We start from the raw sequence: 14107 nt of genomic DNA on the forward strand, positions 1-14107 counted from the left end.
GACCAGAAACAAGCACCAGTTCAAGACCATTTCCAGGATTAGGATCGAGTGAGTGAGTGAGTTAGTTACTTAGTGAGTGCAGGGGTAGCCTAGTGGTAAAAGCGTTCGCTCGTCACACCGCCGACTAACGGGATCGGGTGGTCAGGCTCCCAATTGCGTTGATCGATGATCATGCTATGGATCACTGGATTTTCTGGTCCAGACTCGATTATTCACAGACAGCCGCCATATAGTTGGAATATTGCTGAGTGCGGCGTAAAACTAAACTCACTCACACTCATATAACGATAGCTGATCTGTTGCAGCACCACAGGTACACTTCAGTCATAACACCGAAGACCCGGGTTCGATTCCCCACACTTCAGTGTCTCGATACAAAAGACATGTTTACAATCTAGATAACGATAAATTGTTTTGCAGTCTGAGCTAGCGCCGATCTCCAGTATTTTTAATGCCCTTGGCTCTGTTGTCTGCGATTATTCCCATGAGACGCCTCCTGCAAGCAGTGCCAAGGCTATTCTGCGGGCTTGTATCAATCTGGTCATGTGACAGTCCCGCGGCATTGGATTTCCCTCGGTGCGGGTGATGCACGACGTCTGTTCAGGGATCTACTTCTTGGTCATCTATTCTATACAAAAAGGCAAATGTTTGTTTGTTGACTTACGCCGCACTGAGCAATATTCCAGCATTTGAATACACATGAGTCGGATTTTCAAGTGACTCATATCATGAGCATCGACCTACTGAAATTTATCTATTTATCTAACGACTTGAAAGTGAGATATGTTTGTTTGTTCTTTAACGCCACAGGAGCAATATTCAAGATATTTGATACACATGAGTCTGTTTTTCAAGTGATTGACATCATGAGCATCGATCTACTGAAATAGGACTCGATGACATGCATCAAAACAGCGAGCAACGTCTCGTGTGTCGCCTCTAATTACACCGGAAGCGTGGCTTTGAAGAGGGGCCAATTCTAACCCAGATCTTCTTAGGTTGCAGAACTGGCATCATGCCGTTTAACTAATTAGTAAGTATACAGTTCAGGGTTTGGCTGGAAATGTATTTGAAAACTTCATAATCCGTATATTGTCTGTTTTGAAAAGAGCATGGTTGCCCGAGATAATGCGTCACAGTTCTCAAATTTGAGTCGTGAATCATGCTTTACATCTGTTTCAATATTGATCATGGACTGTCAGCGTTTTATACGTGCCCGTGAGACAATGGTGAGTCTGACGTCATGGTCAAGCCATGGGAAGCCAAAAGCTGTGAAATGGACGTCTGTGGAGTGACGTCAATCATAGTTCATATACAACGTTAGAATTGGACAGATATCTCCCCTTTGTTATTCACGACATGCCTGTTTCGGTGAGTTCCCGAGAGTATTCAGATTTTGGGGTAGAGGACTCAAAGGTTTCAACTCGATCCAGCAGTTTCAAAATGTCTTACAATTTCAAATTCCAATCATTATTTGGAATAGCAGTACGCACAGACACGTGCACTTTCATACATAAAACCGCATTATTTAGAATAGCCCAACAGACATGTACACTTCGCTATATGAAACCGGCAGTGTTATAGTATAGCCTTACGTACATGCACGTGCACTTCCTCATGTAAAAGTGTCATACTTAAGTATAGTCCTACATGCACGTGCACTTCGTTATAAAGAACCGTAATTATTTTGGATAGCCCCTCACACACATGCACTTCGCTTTATAAAAAAGCTTTTATTTAGTATAGCCCTACATACACGTGCACTTCGCTATAGAGAACCGCAATTATTTAGTATAGCCCTACATACACGTGCACTTCGCTATAGAGAACCGCAATTATTTAGTGTCGCCTTACATGCACGTACACCTCGCTATAGAGAACCGCAATTATTTAGTATAGCCCCACATACACGTGCACTTTGCTATAGAGAACCGAAATTATTTTGTATAGCCCTACATACACGTGCACCTCGCTATAGAGAACCGTAACTATTTAGTATAGCCCTACATACACGTGCACTTCGCTATATTATATAAACCGCAATTATTTAGTATAACCACACCCACGTGCACTTCGCTGTATAAAGCTGCTGTTGTTTACAACAACCCTACATACACACGAGTAATTCGTGTTCAAAACAGGCATTGCTTAGAATAGCCTTTTGACACACATTTACACTTCGTTATGCAAAAGCGGCATTGTGTCGCAAAGGCCTGCACACACGTGCACCTCCCTACATGATTCAGTTTCATTCAAAATAGCCCTACATACACACACGTGTAATATGTGTTTAAAACCAGCTTTGCCCAGAATAGCACTACATCCACACACACGCACGCACACTCGCGCACACACACAGCCCTAAGACACGCGTAACCCTCCAGCACCATAATGGCAGTTTGTATGATTCTTCAATGCTACACCCTTGTGTTTCATCAGATACAATGTATTTATATCCTTTTTCAATGCTACACTTTTGCGATTCATCTCGAGATCAGATATAGCCACACAAATATATAAACAAGACATTTGTCAGCACCGAGTCCTTCGATCAAAGCTATTTTCATAAACTCATTTAAATAATCACACGCTCTCTGATACCATGTGCTATGCTTTCATAACCAGTTGCTCCCACCCCCTCACTACCACAGTGGTGTATTCCAGAGAAACACGACATCATCAGCAGCAGCAGCAACTTCAAGGTTGATCTTGACATTGCTTGTCGCGTGTTTCTGTGAGTCATCATCGCACAAGTGACCTTCATACAGTGATAAACAGATCGTTAAGGGAATCACACAGCATTATGTACATAAGATTAACCTTATCTGTAGAACAAGAATCAAACTTTCAAGGTCAGAGTTAGATCATGTAACTCGGTCGTGGCTCGATTCAGCTGTAGCTCATCTTATTAACGCATTAAACCGTTAGACGCAATTCTGGTTCCAGAGAACGGCGGTTTTGTAGGATTTATATAACTGCTGTCTGTAAATAATCGAGACTGGACCATCATATGATAAACATCATGGGCATCTGTCTATACATTTGGGATTAGATGACATGCATCAACCAAATCGGCTCGTGGGCAACTGATCCCGTTAGTCGCCTCATACTACAAGCATTTGTTGATGAAGACCAGTGTTAACCCGTTTTGTAAGATGCGTAAAATGGAAAAGCTAAGGACGAAAGTTTTATATTATAAATTGCAAATAATTTTGGTAACCTTGGACAAAAGAATCTTACAGAAATGTTTCATATCCCTCCTACTTTATCGAATCGTCCCAAATTCAACCGTGTTTGTGCATAAGGCCAGAGACCATATAATAGAGTATATGGTCTCTGATAAGGCACAAGGGCGGATACAGCTTTTTGAGAAAGGGGGTGCACACTCTTGAGAAGAGGGTGGAGGGTGGTGCACACTTCATTTTCACGAGAGTTTCAATGGTCATTTAATAAACTTTCAATACAAAAGGGGGTGCGCATCCCTTTTTCCCCCTCTAGATCCGCCTATGAGGCAGTGAATTGCCGTTGGTCCGTACCTCCTCTCACAACAATCTGTGTCACAAAGGGTCGTTATCAAAGTGCTGACCATTGTCAGCTGGATGACCAATGCTTCTACACGGCGTTTACAGTAATGTCAAACTCATGTAACCAGTAGCAGTTAGATTTATAGCTTTCCTGACAGAACGTGACTGTCCAGAAAGTAAGGCAGCATCTCAGCAGAAACGTGATCGATGGATTATTTATTAGGACAGTGATCAAGCTCAAGAGAAACTGGACTTGTTATTGTCCCAATCAGCGTTTATTTCGCTACTTGAGCCAAGAGTTTAACCGACTGGAGACTCGTGATCTGTTTCAGTTTGGTATGGCAGGAAGGTATGGAAGCAATTAGCAGCTGTTGTGTTATCAGATGGATGAGTGTCTGAGTGTGTGTCGGGAGGGTGCGGAACGTGAAGGGGGTGGAGTGGGGAGGGGGGTGCGTGGGGATGCTGGATGCCTACCTACTGTATTACGCACACAGGCACGTTCGACCGCAAAAAACAACAACACACACACACACACACAGGGGGGTGCTTGTTGATGCGGGCTGCCTACCTACTATATTACGCACACAAGTAAACACACACACGCGCGCACACAGACCTTGGTTGATGCGTGCAATCGTATCCCATGCTGTAGGTCACCATATCCCAATTGCGTTGATAGTTCGACATGAGGCAATCACTACAACAAAAACTGAGAAGTTTTGTCGGTTACAGCATATGACTACAACAAAAACTGACATCAGCTTAGACGTTTGTTATTTTTCGTACTGTCAATCAAAATTGTCATAAAAAGACACATGAAATGGATATTTACAGCGCTAAGTATAGCTAGGGGCGGCACGCATAACGGTATATTTTATTGCATTTCTTGTCTCTGCAGTTTGGTACAGTGGCTGTGAAAACCATCATTGGGGCCAGTTCAGGGTGCAACGTTCGTAGCATCGTGATACACGAGCATCGTATCGGCACTTTAAAACTCGAGAGAGGGAATACAGTTTGACGCCACTAAAGAATACATCTCGATGTATCCTAAGTGAGACTGTACACGTCGACGCGGAGGATAAATTAAGCCATTATTCCCAAAGAGTAAGATGGAGAATAATTTATCTCACCGCTACTTTTATCGTTTGAATCTGAGACCGCGAATAAAAAGGTTTTGTTTGTGGCCATATTGCCAGGCACACTCCCAACACAGCTTAATACAAATGTTGATACAATGTTGATATCTATCACGTGATGAAGTTTCACTGCAAGGAGCTTCAATTTGATGCCATTACGTGGTAGCATGTCTGCCACCATAATGGCCATGTCGTTTGGAGTTCTTTTCCATTACGTGGTAGCATGACTTTGCGGGTAAATGAAATTGTATCAAAATGTCATTCGCCAATAACATCCAATATTTTATATGTAAGGCTGGATGATAAGACAATCAAAAGAGATAATTGGAAACGTGCTGTTATTTTGTTTGTTTTTTTTTACTTTTTTCTTTGGTTATTCTTTCTCTTTGCCTTTTTGCCTGTTATTTTATTACGTTGTTTTCCATTTCTTCTCCTGATCGCCAGATGAGGTGAAATTGAGTTTATCGTCTATTGCACTTAGATAGATACATGCATCCACATGTACATGCGTCTGTGTTCGTGCATGCTGTTGTTTGTCCTACCCGGATAAATGCCGACTGAAACATATAAGATATCATGACGTTGGATTCAACGATTACCCATCTTAGACAGTGTACTGACTCCGAGCAAACCACTCCTGGGTGCAATGCGTCATTTGCAATAATCTTTCAGGGTCTTTTGATATGGTCCGGGTTCGAACCAGAGAGCTCCCGCCGTCGGACAGACGTTCTATCCACTTAACCTCGTAGGCGGTGCCTTTCATAATGGGAAAGTGACCTTATAATCAACATTTCAAATGACCTGTTTTGATGTTTGATGTTATTTGTATAGCGCCAATATCCAGCTCAGCTGCTCAAAGGCGCTTTGTTTTTCCCTCGATGTCAATCTCAAACGGCACATCTTATTATCAACCTCAACTCTCTGGGGAGCATACAACTCTTGCAGCCACTCGGTCACCGAGTTAATGTGGCTTTCCCATCCTTACGAGGTACCCATTCACAGCTGGGTGGACTGGGACATATAGTCACAGTACTTTGTCCAAGTTTACTGCACGTACCAGCAACTAGGTGTTTGCGTGCATTCATGTGGCCACCATCTGGTCATTTACCAACGGATTCGTGTGTTCTCTTAAGTGCACAGGGATGTGTACTGTACTGATACAAATTAGTGCCGCGACATTTATATCTAAGAGAACCATATGACAACGAGTATGGTGACAGCCCAATGGTCTTGTGGATAAAGCGTTTGCTTGTCACGTTGATGGTTTTTTTGTTTTTGTTTTTAAATATTTTTTATTTGTTCCCATAATTGAGTACAAGCATATAAAGTAAAGCACTAAATGCATAAATACATGATCAAAGTTCATTGGGTTCAACAAAAATGTTAGATCAACTGATAGCATAGAGAAAATATACTCCAGTAAAATTATTCCCCTTTGATTAAAGATTACGTCAGAAATTAAATATTGACAATAAAGGAAACCATTTGTCTGAAAATTTATCAGATTTATTGTTCTTCCTGGATATGAAATTTTCAACCCAATAAATGTCTTTCAAAAAAAAAATCAAATTAGTAACTTTTGGAATTATTTTCTTCAAAGTGCAAGTATATATATATTTTTTTTAGCAGATAAGATTATATGATTTAGTAATGTCTTATTACCTACGTTGATGTTAGTTCGAGTCTGTAATGTAGAAAAACAACCAACCTTCGTCCCCATCACTGCTCAACGTTGAGCAAACCTAAAAGTAATCAGAACAACAGAAATAAAGTTCAAAGCGGCCATAAAACCAAACTGACCAATGACAGAGCGGAAGACATGCGATGTGAAGAGCTTTGACATTAAGCATGAAAAACCCAACATATTATTACTGCTCTGTCTGCCGATGATCGTATTTACTCGATGTCCGGTAACTGTCAGATTCTAGGTGATGGTGTGCGTGGTTCCTTTCACCAAACGACCCATGAAGATCCGGGTTAGAATTGATCTTCAGTAACCCATGCTTGTCGTAAGAGGCGACTACTGGATCGGGTAGTCAGACTCGCTGACTTGGCTGACACATATCATGGTATGCCAATTGCGTAGATCGATGGCCATGCTGTTGATCACTGGATTGTCTGGTCCAGACTCGATTATTCACAGACAGCTGCCTCAGGAGCTGGAATATTGCTGAGTGCGGCGTTAAACAACAAACCAACCTACCTATTACCAGACAGGCATACCTAACTGCAGACAGTGTGGTACAAGGGCAGTAACTCTGCTCATGTTATAACCATATTTGAAAACTACACAGCGTCTCAGCTGATGTTTCATCGTTCCCCGGGATAAACTGATGCAAGCGGCCATAAAATGCTCCGTGCACTGAACATGATATCAAATCGCTGGATATCACATGATGTACACATTATGAAAACGTTAGCATTTTAATCGTAAGTTAAGGAACCTGACTATAAGTGACTTTTATTTTACCTCTTTTGGGCAAACTTAGAATATACATGGGGATTGGAATTTAATATATTGTTCCATAACGAAAAGTGGGAAAAGTGAGTAGTTTCGGAATGTGAGTGAGTGAGTGAGTGAGTGAGCGAGTGAGTGAGTGAGTGAGGATTATTCCAACACTAGCATGTTAGGAGGCACAATAAATGGGCTTCATTCAGTGCTTCACAGTCGTCATGGGAATATGTCGAGGACAAGGAAAGGCATCCTCTCAGGCCATCAGGTTCATCGTTTCTTTTCTATCATCTTAACCTTTCGCCATCCTTAACTCCCTTTGACTGTGATGGGAGTTAATTACATCCATGGCCCATTAATTCCCATCAATAGATTTCATGATCCACCAAGAAACCTGCCATGGATAAGAAAAGTTAACGTTGCCATTTAACGTTGTCTATGAGCAAGATTAGTTTGTTGTACAACTCCACACAATATCACTGCTGTATGATACGGCCACGTGTAACTCCACGCCGCACAGGAATGCTCTGAGAGTACATACAACATAATGGATATTATTGCCCTGGAAAAAGCTGCGTGTGAGGCGCTAGAAGGTTAATATCCGTATGACCTATCCCACCGGGTACCCATTTTCTACTTCACACATTGTGCCCATTTTGGGAACAGAGATTGTAGGAAAAAATGCCCTTGGAAAAAGGTCCTATTGTAATAAAAACCTATTTATTCATCAACTTTGAGGTCAAAGATTTTAGAAAAACATTGATAACTCACACATATGGGTTACTGAATAGATAAATTGATCTTTGATCTTTAAAACAATGTTTTTAAAGGCATACACTTAAAGAGTTATAAGTGTCTTACATAACATGAAGTACTTACATTTTGTGATTATAATGGACAGATTAGATATTCAAACTGATCTTTGATCTTTAAAACAATGTTTTCAAAGGCATGAGCTGTAAGTAGACATTAATATTCACCAATATTCTGTAGTAGGAATAAAAGCTGAATGTAATGTATACAGGATCTGTCTATTTTACATTTGTTGCATGAATATACATTACATGAAAGTCAACAAACGCTGTGAAAAACTATGAAAAACTAAAAAATACTTTTTATTCTTTTGTCAAAAATTCCCTTTTCAAAACAGGACTTTTTTCGGATGATTTTTTTCCTAAGCAAATTGTGGACTTTTTTCGGTACTTTTTTACCGAGGACTTTTTTCCGCACACCGGAATAGAAGCCGGGTCTTCGGCGTGACGAGCGAACGCCTTAACCACTAGGCTACCCCACCGCCCTTCACTCTTGCTGACCATGTGGGCAGTCGAAGTCTTCGGCGTGCCCTGCTGTGCGGAACCATATTGTCCGAGTATATTACCAGACATTAGGTGTGTCGCCATACCCCGGGAGGTGGTACTAGTCACTTGTCACAAGGAGGATTCTTTACCTACCGCAGTTCTTAGTGAGTATTTAGGTTACATGTCGCTTGTGCTTGGGAACGTTGACATGACATACATAATGCTATCCACTGGAGAGACACGAGGCCGAACGATGATCAATACGTATCTTAAATTTGAACCCCTGACCATAGCACGTAGACTAACCACTAGTCTCTGAAATTAACATATTTTACAGAAGAAAAGAGCTCAAAGTGAAAAAAATAAAATATAATGAAAAGGAGCCCTGAGACTTTCTTCGTGGAAATCTAGACTTGCCACATTTTCTAGACTTGTGTGGGATATCTTGGATATATTTACTTCAGGGTCTGTATGACAGACTACATAGCATGATACGTGGTTATATATTGTACAAGACGGCGTTTCCTTATAGTAATCTAACGCAAAAATACAGTTGATCATTCGATGTCGATCAAATTGATCAGATCACATCTCACAATCTGGCTAATCTCACTGACAGACCAATCGAGAACTGTTTTGGTGACAAAACTATGTCTTACCTATACGTTATGACTCTATTGTGGTATGGGGTATGGGAGTTGCGATCATCTCAGCACACAGACTGCATTGTAACAACGACACCATGGATGGTCCTAAAGTGTGCAGCGTTTCGAAACAAAATGGCGACTCCTTTCAGCATCGTAGAGTTTGGATCACGTCGCAACGTTTGGTTAAATTAAATTTTCATGTGCATGCAGACTTTATAAATATTTACTCTATGTGTCATGCATGGTGATTAACCTTTTTTGGGAAGTGTGGGTGAAATCTAACATGGTAGGGAGATCTGATCGTAGGGCATGCCTAAATCAGTTATGACGGTGAGCCCTGGTCTAACGTATATATATTTCATCGGGTCTGACTGTGAGTCTAGTGTGATCTGTGAGATTGGTCTGCCAGGGAGACTAGTCTGACGGTGAGATTGGTCTGTAGGTGAGATTGGTCTGCCAGTGAGAATAATCTGATGGTGAGATTGGTCTGTAGGTACGATTGGTCTGCCGGGGAGACTAGTATGACGGTGGGATTGGTCTGTAGGTGAGATGGTCTGCCAGGGAGAAAAATCTGACGGTGAGATTGGTCTGTAGGTAGGGTAAGATTGGTCTCCCGGTGAGACTAGTATGACGGTGAGATTGGTCTGTAGGTGAGATTGGTCTGCCAGTGAGAACAATCTGATGGTGAGATTGGTCTGTAGGTTAGATTGGTCTGCCAGGGAGGCTAGTCTGACGGTGAGATTGGTCTGCCAGTGAGAATAATCTGATGGTGAGATTGGTCTGTAGGTTAGATTGGTCTGCCAGGGATACTAGTCTGACGGTGAGATTGGTCTGTAGGTGAGATTGGTCTGCCAGTGAGAATAATCTGATGGTGAGATTGGTCTGTAGGTTAGATTGGTCTGCCAGGGAGACTAGACTGACGGTGAGATTGGTCTGTAGGTAATATTGGTCTGCCAAGGAGACTAGTCTCACGGTGAGATTGGTCTGTAGGTTAGATTGGTCTGCCAGTGAGAATAATCTGATGGTGAGATTCGTCTGTAGGTTAGATTGGTCTGCCAGGGAGACTAGTCAGACGGTGAGATTGGTCTGTAGGTTAGATTGGTCTGCCAGGGAGACTAGTCTGACGGTGAGATTGGTCTGTAGGTGAGATTGGTCTGCCAGTGAGAATAATCTGATGGTGAGATTGGTCTGTAGGTTAGATTGGTCTGCCAGGGAGACTAGTCTGACGGTGAGATTGGTCTGTAGGTTAGATTGGTCTGCCAGGGAGACTAGTCTGACGGTGAGATTGGTCTGTAGGTGATATTGGTCTGCCAGGGAGACTAGTCTGACGGTGAGATTGGTCTGCCATGGTGGCTAGTCTGACGATGAGGTTGCCCTGACGCTGAGACGAGTATCTACCATAAACTGGATCGTGAGATGTTTCGACGTGCTGTTCTAACGGTGCGATTTACAGCTATTGTGAATACGTGCCAACACCTAGTTTAGGGTACATCAACAAAGTTCTGTGTCCCAGTCCACCCAGCTGTGAATGGGTACCTCGTAAGGATGGGAAAGCCACATTAACTTGGTGCGCCTTTTTGTTTGCAAGAGTTGTATGATCCCCAGGGAGTTTGATAAATACAATATGCCGTTGAGATTGACATCCAATGATCGAGGGAAAAAACAAAGCGCCTTTGAGCATCTGTGCTGGACATTGGCGCTATACAAATATCATATGACAATTACAGTGGTTGGATTAACGCATAGCTGTCGGATGAGATTTACGAATCAAGACAGATCTGTTCCGACGATCAAAAGCACAAACACACACATAGTTTTTGAAACAACCAATATTTATTAACAAGTATATGACAATCTCATCTGGCAATGAATTCAGATAAATATGCAATGGTGAGATTGATGGTTCTAGACCATAGCACCTTCGAGATCAGTCAACAGTGGGTAGACTATGAGCTTAAATTAAATAAGACTTTTACTGACTATATATTACGAAATGTGTCGCAATAAATAACAGGAACAGTTTGGTTTTACTATTATATGGGGTTGCCTTGGTTACCACACATTATGCTGTTTTCTCATGCCATTTATAGTATTATATGTCCAAGTATTGCACTGGGTTTAGGGAGACAGGTCTCGTCTCTTCTAGTCACGGGGAGGAACGGGCGCGGTTATCTCCCTTGTCGAATTCTGTAAATTGCTGCGTGACTTTCGTCGCCATTGTTGGAATGAGTAATCCAAGTTAAGTGCCTGTCAGCTCGCTAGAGGTGGATGTAAGCCAGTAGCCCCAGGCTTAAAGACGCCACGACACAACATGCCATGATGAGGTAGGTAGTCCCTCGGGGCAGAGATGAGCACTTGTGTAATCCCTGCTCCGACTGGAAGAAAAGTTGACAGGCTGTGAAATCATGACAGAACAAGTGAGTATGGTCTTACACCGCTTAAGCAATATACAATATCACGGTAGTGAACAACAGAAGTGGGCTCCATGTATTGTACCCATGTGGGAATCGAAGTGGCGTGACCAGCGAACGCTTTGACCACTTGGCTCAATACAGAACGATTAGCCGGGTTGTAAAGTAGTAAAAAGTAAAATTCAGATCCCTAATGGGTTACTTCTAGTCATCCTCGATAATCTCCAGGGTATACGTTCCGATAAATCTCCACTATACCCTGGATGTATCTACGGTTCGAGCCCATGATTTTATAACCTCCCTTGGTTGGCCTTTTATCCAATCAGGTAATAAAATCATCGGCTCGAACCGCAGATGCATCTAGGGTATAGTGGAGATTTATCGGAACATATACCCTGGAGATTATCGAGGATGCCGTCCAGTTGTCTGGTTGGTGTAAGCCAGACCTAGTATATCTTGTCTAATTGTTTTCAGTATCAGCACATGAAAAATCCAAATCTATCCAGAAAATAATGGTCCTGCAAAACACACATTCTATGTGCAGATGTTCTTCGTTGTCTCTGGCCAGTAAACGGATTATTCCTACAGCTGATCGTCGTTTAATTAATTCTCCATTCTCGTACTTGACTTAAGCACTGGTGACTTAACATTACGTGAGGATCCCCATGACAGGCCACGTAACAATGTGCGTGGGGCCATAAGACGGATATCCAGGTTTTCAAGTAGAAACACTTATTGCAATATACGTGCTATTGACGTGCTACAGGTCAGTGAGTCAATATAGTAATATGACGAGTAACGCTACCTAATCACGATAACCCACATATTAGCAATATGCGTATGTCGTATATATCATAGATAAGATATACGTACCATGTATGACAGATCTTGGGATGTATGACCCATTCCTCCGAATATATTTGATCTTTGACCTCTGACCGGGTCGTACACGGGAGAGTTCACGTCAATCACGGTGGCATCCCCGTTGGTGAGGAATCTCCCAGGTGTCCACGCAGCAGGCGCAGCCATTTCTGAGGTGATGTCAATATCGATCAGGGCGGTGGAAGACATTGTCTTTAATCTGAAAAGAGGATAGATGATTAACTCACTGCAGTAGTGTACCATTTTCGAGATTAGATACGCTAAGACGGAACAAAGAATATAAAGTTGTTAACAATAAAATGGTTTGTATTGGTATATACGCATCAGACAACATATATTGATTACAACCTCTTTGCTTTGTACATCTCTGGCTTCCACGTCTTTCCCTTTGTTAACTCATTGGCTTCATCATCAGATTTCTACAATACTAATTATATTATCCCCTCCACTTCATATCACATCCCTGCTTGACAACGATACAAGAAAACGTCACACGGAATAAAAGACGTTATTATCCATACGTATTGTCAATATTGTACTTCCGAAGTGATATGGTAAGATCACTGAAGACAGAGTATCAGTTTAAATTCCCTTTATTGATCCGACAGGATTAAAGAGAATCAGATTACAAAAGAGAGCTTTTAACACATACACCGTGTACATATACCCTTGCATGTGAAATCAAATCTTGTTAATTTCACCAAAGAAACGTCTATCATGCTATCAAAACACAATTCAGGATCAGATTTCGAACACATACACAGGATGTTTTTCTCGGGTGAATTAATCAGCCAGTCAGAGAATTGTTCGCGTTTGTAAGTGTTCCTGTTTGCTGTAACGGGCAAGACTGGAAATAACCTTTTTTTCATTCATGTGACGTCACGTATGGCGAGCGAGTAAACATCCCGATAGTTTCGTGTTGTGAGGACGTTGTGTTTATTAATAGATATGGGCTGCTCGTTGTGTTCTACTTGAGACATTTCCGTTACATAACAAGGTGGAAAACACCCCTGGGTGAGGGTTTTAGGCATTATAAAATACATGTCGGACGGAGTTGACACAGGGTGATTACAATTTACACGTTGGTGGGAGGTATTTCACTGGAAACGTCCGTCTAATCCGTCACAGGCAATTGAAACTGAGTCACATTGAACCCACAGTTAACATTGTTACCACCGACTAGGGAAGTTACCCTTGGGGCTAGAAGTATTGTATGACTCAATATATAACTAACCCTCCTTTGTCCCCATTGAGCTACTTGGTCGGCATTTTCTAAACGAAATATCACATCGAAGTGCTATTGTACGTAAACAGTTCTTTTGAAATCATCATTTCTACAAATATATTGATTCAGTAAAATTATACACAGATCGACATAGTGTCTTATAAAAAAGCGTAAATATAAACAGTTCATGGAAATATTTCGAATGTAATTAATTACCATTCGGTCTTTCACTACACAGGATATTAAGAACGTAACTCTCATGTTTTCTCAGATATGTCATACGATATCAAAATTCAACAAAAACGTACCTTTCTGTTTCATAAATCCAAATTTACATGATCTGAGGGAGTTTTTACAGGACAACGTCTTCTCGGTTAGACCAATACACGCTAACTGAAGTTTCACAGTGGAGATTTAGGTGTAGCACACAGCGTCACAGCGAACAACGTGACGCACGTCAGCCAGTGATAAATAAACCTTTGCGGTAAACCCAGTGTCCGGGATCTAATTATAGCCACACAGCGTGGGTCGA

The 14107-nt window shown here is 41.8% G+C and overlaps 1 protein-coding gene across 1 annotated transcript; it reads right to left on the bottom strand.

Moving 5' to 3' along the window:
• Window positions 1–10877: 10877 nt before the first annotated feature.
• Window positions 10878–14046, bottom strand: LOC124256086. The gene is made up of 3 exons (XM_046690019.1): window positions 13884–14046; window positions 12342–12549; window positions 10878–11432 (listed from the first exon to the last, which is right to left on the bottom strand). The coding sequence occupies exons 2-3, from the start codon at window positions 12537–12539 to the stop codon at window positions 11316–11318; spliced, it is 315 nt and encodes a 104-aa protein (XP_046545975.1). The 5' UTR covers window positions 12540–12549; window positions 13884–14046; the 3' UTR covers window positions 10878–11315.
• Window positions 14047–14107: the final 61 nt, after the last annotated feature.

Source organism: Haliotis rubra, unplaced genomic scaffold (assembly GCF_003918875.1).
Source record: "Haliotis rubra isolate DU_JTF1 unplaced genomic scaffold, ASM391887v1 Scf617, whole genome shotgun sequence".
Classification (NCBI taxonomy): domain Eukaryota; kingdom Metazoa; phylum Mollusca; class Gastropoda; order Lepetellida; family Haliotidae; genus Haliotis; species Haliotis rubra.

Bases quoted from the DNA above. Each gene is read 5' to 3' on its own strand.
- LOC124256086 (XM_046690019.1), bottom strand. From the start codon at position 12,539: ATGTCTTCCACCGCCCTGATCGATATTGACATCACCTCAGAAATGGCT. The intron at 11,433-12,341 runs GTACGTATATCT...CTTTTCTTCCAG, and splicing joins CCCAAGATCTGTCATACATG to TCGGAGCAGGGATTACACAA.